We start from the raw sequence: 12,346 nt of genomic DNA, 5'->3' as shown, positions 1-12,346 counted from the left end.
TATTGTTGGGACCTTTTCCCTTTTCCCTTTTCTTTTTCCATGCCCAAAAGTAAAAGCTTTTCACCTTCTTGGGACCCTATATTTGGACTCATTCTATATAATTTATTCAAAAAACCTTCATTGATTTCCCCATGGTAAATCTTTGACTCCCTTTGAAGACCAACATGAATCATTGCATTTGTACCAAGTACCAAGATTGAGCTCAAGAAGTTCAGGCCTCAAAAATCATATTTATATATGTTCATTATGGCAACCTAGGACTCAGGAAAGTGACGACAAGACAGTAACATATACACACACACACAAAGAACAAGATGTAGTAGTAAAAGGCAAATTGACAAGAAACAAATAAAGTAGTAGCGAATGATTGATTGCTTCTCTGAACAATTAGTTACAGTTTCTCCATTGCCCCCCAATGGGGATTCAGTAGGCAATTTCCAGAAAGATGATGAGAAAGAGAATAAAACGGTGGATTACTATGATTGATAATGAAGGTATATATGTATGATCATTCCCTGGGGAAATTAGGAGAATTTGAGGAAGCAGGAAGTTGATGATGATGTTGTGAGTGAGGTGGGAATGATGGAGAGTCTGAAAAGATAGCAGCATGCTGGGGTGGGTCTGATATAATATTAATAGACGGTGCTGGATTGATGAACTTGGTAGTAGTGGGGATGATGGAACATCTACAAAGTGGACAAGTGGAGTTTGATTGGAGCCAGTGATGTATGCAATCCAAGTGGAACACGTGCTTGCAATAAGGAATCTGCACCACCTCTTCCTTCACCTCAAACTCCCCCAAACAAACACAACACCTGTTTCAAAATCATCTCTTCCTGTTAACTGTTGCTGTCATTGGACATCATCACTCACTGCATTTATTTACTCTACTAACAATGGAATCAATCCTACACACAGTTTACAAAGTGCTTTCCACCACTTTATCTACTGAAAATTCCCTCACACGAAATATGACCAGTACCAATCGTTGAGATTTTGGTTGGGCTTACACGTGCTCAATTTTCCTTTTTAGCAGAAGAAAAGGAAAAAACCGGACAACAGTTCTTCAAATATTCTACTTATCTCTCTGCTTTCTTTCCATGTACCTACCACTTTTTCATCAAAATTAGTGGATGCCACTAAATATTCTAAATAATCAGTGAACTTTTGGACATTTTTTTTTTCAGATTTGCAAGAACCACATTCCTTCTTTGAGAATAATGTTATGAGAGATGAAATTACAATATGAACACATCCAAATTGCACACAGTAGAGAATCCCTTGGGTAATGGATAAAGATGAGAGCATATATTAATCTCATTACCAAGAAAGAGGATAAAAACAGAATTGAAATAGCAACAACAGTACATCTAAAAGTTCAAACAAAAAAATAAAATAAAAAAGATTTACTTACAAGGAATCTCTTGCTAGCAAATCCTCATCAAATAAAACCCTTGGAAGCTTATCGAGGAATTGACAGGGCTGTGGAATATTGGATAATTTAATTGATGATATAGAAAGGATTATGCAGTAGAAGAAGCAAGCAAAGACATCTAGTAAAAAGCATTTATAATAATGATTTTGTTACTTACTGATGAATGATAGGGAGTGGTGGTTGGTGGATTAATGGGAATGGTCCTTGGAAGCAAATAAGGAGAAGAGGAAGCCCTTCTCTTGAGGTAGAACAAGTAAAACAAGAGAAAGAGAATGATGGAGAAGAGTATAGGAATTGAGAATATGAAGGCTTGGTAAAGCTTAAGCTGTAACTCCTGTGGATACAGATGTGGAGGAGGACTGCTTGCAGCAGAAGCAGAAGCAGAAGCAGCAGCAGCAGCTGCTTGTGGTATACTCATGTTTCTCTCTGCTACTACGTACCTTTATCCCCTAACATTCACAAACTTCCTCACATGATGTGCAAAATCAAAACTTCTAAAGTTGTTGTGTTCAACAACAATATATATACATCACTTCATCCACCACTTACCAAAGAAAGAGAATTTCGTTTCTCTGGTGGCTTTCTTTATTTGTCCTTCGAAGTAGTGAAAAGAGGACGTTGAAATTTTTAAGTTGGGAGTTGTTTATAACATGAATGTGATTTTTAAGTGATGTTAATCTTTAATACAATTCAAAATGAAGTATTTTATACAGAATCTTGCGTTAATATCTGATGAAGGAGAGTGACATTATTAGAAGAGAAATAGTTAGATATGATTATAATGATAATGATAGTGGAAGAGGTACATATTCTATCTTTATTTATTTGAATGATGGGACAAGCTCATGACCCTCCACTAAGGTATAGGCTCACGCCAAGGATCTTCAGCAATTGCATTCTTTCTGCGTCGTTACTAGTGCTAACTTTTCACCAAAACAATCCAACTGCTTTTTCTAAGTTACTACTACTGTTAAACTCTCTACACTTCTTCAATTTCCATCCAAATCCTCAATATCATAATCCTCCAAAATTTCTAGATGCGTTTGCAATTCATAAAAAAAAAGTTGTAAATAGAATGTGTTATTACATTGATTTCTTCTTTAATAAAAGTATGTGTTCATCTACACAAGGTATATATGAACCCTGTTTAAGGATTCTATCCGGCGACCAAAAGTCATGAAATGTCTTTTTGAAAGGTTATATAATAAAGTATAAAAAACTCGATTAGTCTTTTTATCGTCGTGATTCTATATTTATTATTGCTCTGACGAATTTCTACACACGATACTAATATTGCATATATTTAAACTAAATTATTATTTGTATTTAAATTATTTATTTTGTTTATCACACACCCAAAATACAGTCAACATTTGCTTAAGTCCGCACTCATTTAATTTTGCATCTCGTGTAAATTCACATTAAGAAAAGAAAAATTCTCATATCAATAAATTTGTGACTTTACTTTTAGTAAAAATCACGTGAAGTTGAAGTCATTTGAATTTATATTATGTTATATATATATATATATATATATATATATATATATATATATATAAATAGAGAGGGTATGAATAAAATAAAATAACAAGTTTATTATCTTATAATATATCTCTTATATATATCATATATCTTATATCTGTCATATTTTCACAAATTCTAAAAATTCTAAACACTCATAATATTTCATACTGTAATTATATGACTCATAATATCCTATGTTGTAATATGACTCTCAAAATTCATAATTTTGCATCTCAATTAAGTTTGCCACAAACTCTCTGTAATGTCCCATTTTAATAGATAAATCTATTCAAATAAAATATCGTACATCTTATAATATCCAAGGTTATGGGACTTAAAGTATAAAGGATAATACAATCACCCCAATATACCAGAAGAAAAACGAGGCGCTACACGATGCCAGGAACCAAATACAAGTGTATCAACAGATGACCAAAAGCTTGCTCATGAGCAAGAGATTACAATGTAATAATAACTCTTCAACGTGGGCTCGACAGCGGCCCAACACTAAACCACGTCCCACTAAGCTGCAGCATCCCTATCACCACTACGATCACAAGAATTTCCTACATCTGCTCACATCAATACATTGATGATCATCACAAAAAGAGAGAACCACACACGAGACACACAAGCAAACAAAAAGGGTAAGCTAGAGTAAAAATGTTTTGAACATACAATTGAGCATGCAATTTAAAGGTCAAGAATACAAAAACCAACCAAGCATGTGGTAGCAACAAAGCAAGACTTTAAGACTCAAATATCTGGATACATCTAATGAGGCACCACCACGAAACCTTACCAAGAGAGTCATGGAATTACGTCCTAAACCATAAGGCACCACCCTGAGCTCCCACCAAAAGGGTCATGGAATTACGTCCTAAACCATGAGGCACCACCATGAGCTCCCACCAAAAAGGTCATGAAATTAAGTCTTAAATGTAACATCTAAACCGGATATTACAGATCTAAATAATAAAGTAGAGATAATATTAATTACGTTGCATTTAATAAAACCTCATTTCCCAAAAGCGCGAGAAATTTAAAACTTTATTAAATAAATAAAGAGTACGAAATCCATAATTTACAAAACTAGATTATGATAAAAACATCCATAGGTGTTTACAATTTATTCCAAAATCATAAAACATAAAACTCCCAAGCTATCCTCGCTCCGAAGCTAAGCCTCACCAGAACCACCTACAATAACATCATCTGCTTACGTGTACCGCGTACACGATCATCGCCAAACACAAGCAGATAGGGTGAGCTTAACAGATAAAACATATAAAAATGCATACACATATACAACACATTTACATATGCAACACAATCACTTCAAAAGAATTGCACCCTTTGATTTCATACCACATGGCCACAACCATGTGAATCGTGTTCTACATCTTCTAGTGATTACCTCAAGATGACTTGTTGCCATACCTATCAGCCACAACCGATAGAGCACGTGTGGGAAACCATTGCTACAGATCATACACCATAACGTCAGGTGGGGTTACCAAATACGAACATAGTTCGCAATGTCCCAAGACTACCAAACTCATCAGCTAAATACTGAGGAGGGCAATCTATCTAGACCCATTCGTACTGGCCACAACCAGCACACTCACACCGGCAACACTCGCCAACACCAGCTCAACTCAAGGGTTCTTCGTGTTCACCCGCCATCCCGAGCTGAACTCGAGGGATGTCATTCCGAGCTCAACTTGAGGAATGCCACGTGCTTAACCCTTATCCCGAGGTCAACTCAAGGGATACGTTCCGAGCTCAACTCAAGGAACACCAGCAATCCCAAACATCAAAACTCTAATACTGCTGCAGTAGCAATCGCTTGGCGGGGGACACGTACCGTCGGGCGGAGCCGCTTCTAGACCGCTTGGTGAGGAACGCGTACCGCCAAGCACCAACGCTGCAGACATCGCCTGGCGGGCGATGCGTACTGCCTGACACCAAGCGCCTCAGAACCACCAACGGTCCAAACACCGCCTGGCGGGACAGCCCACACTGTCAGGTGCACGCACTCCAGGAGCCCTCTAATTCTGTCGCTATCGCCTGGTGGAACCTCCCTCTCCGCCAGGCACCACTCGCACCAGGACCCCACTGTTTCCTAGTTGTCGCCTGGCGGTTGTAATACTTCTGCCAAGCGCCACACCAGTACATCGCGCAATACTAAATTTTAAGCACTCTCAACAGCTTGCAGCCCAAACTTGGACCTATAATCTACAACATTTCCACCCCAATTCAGTTGGTTCACATCTATACCATTCATACTCAAATGGATTTGGTCCAAAACCACAAGATTAGTTACTTAGCTATGTTTCTCTCTCTATTCTAGTTTACCAATTTGATTTTCATAACCCCAATGAGTTCACAAGTTCACACTTCCTATTTCAGAGTGTGCCATCCACTGTCATACCACTTTTCTGCCAACATTTTCTACTAACTTACATAAACCCCCAACCAATCATTAAGGCCAAGTCCTGTGTGTTCAACCTATGGCTATATCCCTTGCCCACTCCAGTTTTAATCCCACGAGACTCTACTTTATTCATCTCTACTGCCATATAGTTATTATCATGATCCTCCACATTTCTAAAATTAATTCCATGTTAATTCCTACCACCGATTCATCATTATACCATCCTAAGTCCCTGCCCAGACTCGTAATAGAATTCATGAAATTTTAACTTCCACAAGGACCCAATCTCACCAGTATGGCTCACAACCTGACAGCCACTCTTCTTCTACTCTGGCACCCATCGCCTGGCGGCTATGCAAGTGCCGCCAGGCGGTGCATAGAATTCTAGACATTTTTCTAGAAATTCATGCATCTGAAAACCCCAATTTTTCCCAGTTTCCACTTGCTCGCTGATCTCCATCAATTCCCACTCAATCTCACTCCATATGATAATAATTTGTAACCAAACCACATCCATTATTTTGTGGTACAATCAAATCCGAGAATTTCAATCATAAACTAGCTTTCATAGCAATTTCATTAATTTTAACCTCCAATCTCATGGAACTCAACAATATAACACACTCAATTAATGAACAATCTATAGAACCCTAGATTCCCCAATTCAGAATCAACCCAAACACATCAAAACATCAAAATCGAGCCATAATGACTCGCATCGCCTGGCGGTAGTTCATCACCACCAGGCAGCTCAATAGAAACCTAGAAAACTGAATAAAATAACACGTGTTGCCTGGCGATTGAGAATTGACCGCCAGGCGGTTCTTTTTTGGAAACCCATAATACATTGTACTGGGATGAATCTCATGACGGCCATGACCGACCCGCTAGGCAGTTTCTGGAAAATTTCTAGAAACCCAAAATTTTTCAAAATAGGCCAAGCATACGCGTTCAATTCAACATACATTTCATGCAATCATTTCTTAAACATAAAACTAACCATTAAAACTCCCCTAACCTGGATCCTTTTGCTTAAAAACTTTAATGGCTCTAGATTCCCACTTGCTTTCAATAGCCTCCCTTAGTCCTCCTCAAATCTGCCTCAATGATTCATTGAACACACTCTCTTCACTCTGATTTCTCTCGCCCTACGTGCAATACAATCAGAGGCCAAGAAAAACCCTTTTCTCACCTCCAAATTGCCTTTTAATTAAATCTTAATGGGGATTAATTATCAAAACAAAAATTGGGTTTAATGCTAATGATAATTGTCATTTAAGGCCATTATGGAGTTGTTTTTCAGCCCCTTAGGCTACCACCATGAGCTCCCACCAAAAGGGTCATGGAATTACATCCTAAACCATGAGGCACCACCATGAGCTCCCACCAAAAGGGTCATGGAATTACGTCCTAAATCATGAGGCACCACCATGAGTTCCCACCAAAAGGGTCATGAAATTACGTCCTGACCATGAGGCACCACCACGAAACCTTTGTGGAATTACGTCTTGACCATTCCATAATCATGCATCACCCACCCAACATAGAATTATCATGCATACCAATCCCATGCCAATATACATAACTAACCATCCAATCATGTTCCATACGAAAGATCATACTAAACTCATCAAATCCAGCCTATAAACCATCTAATACATGCATAAACACCCCAGTCATTCTTCAACACAATAATTCAATCAAACATGTGACCATCAACCAAGAATAAAGGAGAAAACAACAATTGATCATGTCCTCACCCAGTTCTAGCTCGAGGCTGGAAGCCCTCGCTCAGGCGAGAAAGGTCTCTCGTGTAGGCGAGCTCATTCCGCCTAGGCGAGAGCTCAAGCGGCAGTTGTTGGCAAAAGAAAAAGACAAGTAAAATACTGAAGTAAGATTTTGATGATGATAAAAGAAGCCTAAAAGTCATTTGGAAGTCAATATGAAGAACATGTGTTGTTATGTTTAAAGTTATCTTGTAAATTGTACTTAGAATAGTTTAGAATCAACAGCAAGATCAAAATTATGGTATTTCTTGAAAAACCAATGTAATAATCGATTATCACTTAGCATAATCGATTATCCTGAGCTGAGTCCAATTTTTCAGAAAAAGCACTAGAATAATCGATTGTCACCTCTAATAATTGATTATCTACTAAAAGTTTTTTTTTCCAGAAAATACATTGTTAGTTTGAACGTGATTGTTTAGTTTTTGACCTAAATTTTTGGAACCCCTATTTAAGGAACACCAAAGTTACTTCGAACTTACCTTCTTGAGAAGCTAGAGTGCTAAGTGTTGTGACTGCAAAGAGAGTTCTCTGACTATTCTCAAAAGAGCTTTGAAAACCTAGTGTGGGTAGAGCAATAACTTTTCCTGAGAGGTCTTCTAGGAGATTGAGTGTTGCTGTTGTTGCTAGGAAAGCTAAGGTCAAGGTTCTTTTGAAGAGATTAACAACTGGATGTAGGATCTTTTAATCTGAACCAGTATAAATATTTGTGTCATTTCCTCTTCTCTATCTCTTTATTTTATCTACTATTGCTTTTAAAGGAATTGATATTTAAATTAATCGTTAAAATTTCAGAAAAATTTTAAAGTATTAATTTAATTAATTAAAACCAATTCACCCCCCTCTTGGTTTTTGTCCAAATGCCAAACATTTCACTGCGGATACCAACAATTGGTATCAAAGCTTGCTTTGATAATTTTTCAAAATTTTCGAAAATGGTTGGACAAAATCAAACTTTTGCCAAGGGTGCGTCTATCAATAGACCTCCTCTTTTTACTGGTGAAAATTATCCTTTATGGAAAGTTAGGATGCAAATTTTTCTAGAATCTGTTGATAAATATATTTTGGATGTAGTGTTAAATGGACCATGTGTGCCTGTTAATGTTGTAAATGGTGTGCAGAAACCAAAGTCATTCTCGCAATGGACTGCAGACGAGAATAGACGAGCTTAGTACGATGTAAAGGCTAGAAATATAATTTTATCTGCTTTAACCCTTGATGAGTTTTACAAGATCTCAGTCTGCACCAGTGCAAGAGATATGTGGGAAATTTTATATGTGACTAATGAAGGAACAAATGACGTAAAAAGGGCACGCAAGAACTCCTTAATCCAAGAATACGAAATGTTTCAGATGCAACATGGATAAACCATCTACGATGTGCAGAAATGATTCACATACATCGTTAATCATCTCACAGGTCTAGGTAAAACTTTTGACACTAATGAATTGAATATAAAAATTCTGAAATCCTTGAACAGGACTTGGCAGCCAAAGGTGACGACCATCACTGAGTCAAAAAATCTTGCAACGATGACAATGGCGGCACTATTTGGAAAGCTAAGGGAGCATGAGCTTGAATTGGGTAGATTAAATGAAGAAGAAGAAGATATTGGAAGAAGGAAGAATTGCATTCAAAACTGAAGTTGTCAAAGGCGAAAAGCAAAAAGAAGAAAAAGATTTTGATGACGATGAGAACCTTAGTCTCATGATTAAGAAGTTTACAAAATTCATGAAGGCCAAAGGTAAAAATCAATTCAAGAGCAACAAGAAGGAAAATCAAGGATCATCCTCAAACTTCAAATACTATGGATGTGGAGAAACTGGACATGTCAAAGCTGATTGTCCAAATTCAAAGAAAAGTGAAGAAAAGAAGGACATAAAATTTTTAAGAAGAAAGCATACATAGCATTGGAAGATAATGCCTCAAGCACATCAAATTCCAGTGATTCTGATAATGAAGAAGTGAATCTCTGTTTGATGGCTAATCATGATGATTCTGACAGTGAGGTAAGCTCTACTTGTAATGAAAATGACTATGACGATCTTTATGATACATTTCAACAATTACTTGTTAAATCTAGTAAATTGGATACTGCTCATAGAAAATTAAAATCTGACTTCAAAGTTAGAAAAATAAAATTTCAATATTAGAAAACAAAGAAAAAGAAACTATCGAATGTGCTTCCTGTAAAAGTTACATGTTTGATATATGTATTTTGGAGAAACATCTTGAAGATGCTTTGGAAAATAAAAATTCTGAAGAATTTGATCTTAAGAAAAATCCAAATAAGAACAAGCATGCTCATAATTATAATAAGAAAAACAAAACTAAAAGTACTCGTAGAGTTTGGGTAGAAAAAGGAACTTCTCATTCTATTAATGCATATGCATGTACTGCTACTTGTTTTTATTGCATGAAAAAGGGTCATACTTCAAATAAATGCAATATTAAACATTTTGGTGTTCCAAATGGGAAGTATCATTGGGTGCCTGTTCATAGTTAGATATTTTTCTTCTAACCCCAAAGACCCAAACAAATTATTGGGGACCTAAATGAATAATTTCCTTATTTTGCCGATGACGTCTAAATCTAGGAAATCAATGTGGTATCTTGACAGTGGTTGTTCAAGGCACGTGACTAGAGACAAAAGGAAGTTTAAGAACTTTAAAAGAAAGGAACAAGGATTTGTTACATATGGGGATAACAACAAGGGAACAATACTTGGAACGGGTGATGTTGGTGGAGGAAATACATTGGAGATCAAGGATGTTCTATTTGTGGAAGGACTAAAGCACAATATTCTCAACATAAGCCAATTATGTGATAAAGGACTCAAAGTTATTTTTGAGAGTGACTACTGCACCATTCATCAAAAGGACTCTAAGGAAGTAGCCTTGAAAGGTATGACACATAATAACATGTACTTGATTGATCTTGATAATGCTTCAACAAGTGATATAACTTGTTTGGTTGTTAAAGAAGAAAATCCATGGTTGTGGCATAAACGAGCTGCTCATATTCATATGCAACAGTTAAACAAACTGATTTCTAAAGAATTAGTAATTTGATTGACAAAAATAAGTTTGAAAAAGATAAACTATGTGCTGCATGTCAAAAAGGAAAACAAAAAAATCATCATTTCATTCAAAAAATGTGATTTCTACATCAAAGCCTTTAGAACTTTTGCATATGGATTTGTTTGGTCCTTCAAGGACAAAAAGCTTTGGGGGAAATTACTATGCTCTTATTATTGTTGATGACTACTCAAGATATACTTGGACTTTCTTTCTCACATTAAAATGTGAGGCTTTTAAAGCTTTTAAGAAATTTGCAAAAGTAATTCAAAATTGAAAAGACTTTAAAATAAAGTTTTTAGAAGTGATCATGGTGGACAATTTCAAAATGAATTGTTTGAAAAATTTTGTGAAGAAAACGACATTATGCATAATTTTTCTGCACCTAGAACTCCTCAACAAAATGGAGTTGTAGAAAGGAAAAATAGATCCTTAGAGGAACTAGCTCGCACAATGTTGAATGAATATGAAGTGCCTAAATATTTTTGGGCTGATGATGTGAGCACTGCTTGTTATGTACTAAATAGAATGCTTATTAGACCAATCTTGAAAATTACCCCCTATGAATTGTTTAAAGGAAGAAAGCCTAATGTAGCACATTTAAAAATATTTGGATGCAAATGTTTTGTCCTAAATAATGGAAAATAAAATTTGGGTAAAGCCTATAGAGTTTTTAATAGAATAACCTTGAATGTAGAAGAATCCATGCATGTTGTCCTTGATGAAATTGTGGACCTTGAGGACAATCCTCTTGAGTTAAATAAAACAAATGCAGGTGATGAAGAATATCTTAAAGAAGCTCTTGATGAGATGTACCTAAATGAGAACCCACTGGCTGAACTTGAAGATCTTGCCAAAAGCTGGAAATCACCTAGAGGATCGTCTTTGGAAAATGTAATTGGATATATATCAAAGGGAGTAGTAACTAGAAATATGTCAAATTTATGTATAATTGTTGCTTTTGTTTCATAGATAGAACCCAAAAATGTAGAAGAAGCTCTTCAAGATGATCAATGGTGTATTGCAATGCAAGAAGAGTTGAATCAATTCGAAAGGAATGAAGTTTGGGAACTCATTCCTAGGGATGATTCACACCAAGTCATAGGAACAAAGTGGGTGTTCCGAAACAAGCTGGATGAAGATGGAAACATCACTAAGAACAAAGCCAAACTTGTAGCAAAGGGATACAGACAAGAAGAAGGTATAGATTATGATGAGACCTATGCTTCAATTGCCAAGTTAGAAGCTATATGTTTACTTCTTGCTTATGCTTCTCTCATGAAATTTAAACTATATCAGATGGATGTTAAAAGTGCCTTCTTAAATGGATTTATTAAAGAAAATGTGTATGTTGAACAACCACCTCACTTTGAAGATTATAAGTTTCCTAATCACATTTATAAATTGAATAAAGCATTGTATGGATTAAAACAAGCACCTAGATCTTGGTATGAACGATTAAGCACATTTTTGTTAGAGAATAATTTTTAAAGAGGAAAAATTGATTTAACCATGTTTATTAAAAGAGTAGGTGAACATATTTTACTAATTTAAATTTATGTAGATGATATCATATTTGGATCTACTAATAAATCTCTATGTAAGGGCTTTGCAAGTATAATGCAAATAGAATTTGAAATGTCAATGATGGGTGAATTGACATTCTTTTTGGGCCAACAAATTATGCAAATGGAAATCGGAACCTTCATTTCTCAATCTAAGTACTGTAAAGAAGTACTTAAGAAATTTGGAATGGATATTGCTAGGGAAGTAAGTACTCCTATGGGAACCTCTTGCTATTCAAACAAAGACGAATCAGGAATAGAGGTAAATCAGATTATGTTTAGAGGTATGATAGGTTTTTTGTTATATCTTACTGCAAGTAGACCTGATATTATGCAATCTATATGTGTGTGTGCTCGTTTTCAAGCCAATCCAAAAGAATCACATCTTACTACTGTAAAAAGAATCTTAAAATATCTAAAAGGAACTGCATGCTTTGGACTTTGGAACCCTTCAAGAGCATCTCCTAGTTTGATAGGCTATTCGGACGCTGACTATGGTGGTTGCAAAATAGATAGAAAAA

General features: G+C 36.0%; 1 protein-coding gene across 3 annotated transcripts; it reads right to left on the bottom strand.

Moving 5' to 3' along the window:
* Positions 1 to 210: 210 nt before the first annotated feature.
* Positions 211 to 2,122, bottom strand: LOC114187153 (probable E3 ubiquitin-protein ligase RHA4A). Of its 3 annotated transcripts, XM_028075299.1 has the most exons (4): positions 1,985 to 2,122; positions 1,593 to 1,884; positions 1,415 to 1,482; positions 211 to 815 (listed from the first exon to the last, which is right to left on the bottom strand). In XM_028075299.1, the coding sequence occupies exons 2-4, from the start codon at positions 1,851 to 1,853 to the stop codon at positions 509 to 511; spliced, it is 636 nt and encodes a 211-aa protein (XP_027931100.1). In that variant the 5' UTR covers positions 1,854 to 1,884; positions 1,985 to 2,122; the 3' UTR covers positions 211 to 508. The 3 variants fall into 3 exon arrangements, with proteins under 3 accessions (XP_027931100.1, XP_027931101.1, XP_027931102.1); XM_028075300.1 differs by having other exon boundaries at positions 544 to 1,112; positions 1,593 to 2,106; XM_028075301.1 differs by having other exon boundaries at positions 544 to 1,106; positions 1,593 to 2,106.
* Positions 2,123 to 12,346: the final 10,224 nt, after the last annotated feature.

The sequence above is a fragment of the Vigna unguiculata genome, chromosome 6 (assembly GCF_004118075.2).
Source record: "Vigna unguiculata cultivar IT97K-499-35 chromosome 6, ASM411807v1, whole genome shotgun sequence".
Taxonomy (NCBI): Eukaryota; Viridiplantae; Streptophyta; class Magnoliopsida; order Fabales; family Fabaceae; genus Vigna; species Vigna unguiculata.
This window is presented reverse-complemented; position numbering and strand designations above follow the sequence as displayed.

What these genes read in the sequence shown, in the direction of transcription:
- LOC114187153 (XM_028075299.1), bottom strand. Translation starts at nt 1,853, where the DNA reads ATGAGTATACCACAAGCAGCTGCTGCTGCTGCTTCTGCTTCTGCTTCT. An exon ending in CCACTCCCTATCATTCATCA is followed by an intron (nt 1,483 to 1,592) that starts GTAAGTAACAAA and finishes AATATTCCACAG; the next exon opens with CCCTGTCAATTCCTCGATAA. An exon ending in TTGCTAGCAAGAGATTCCTT is followed by an intron (nt 816 to 1,414) that starts GTAAGTAAATCT and finishes ATTTTGAAACAG; the next exon opens with GTGTTGTGTTTGTTTGGGGG.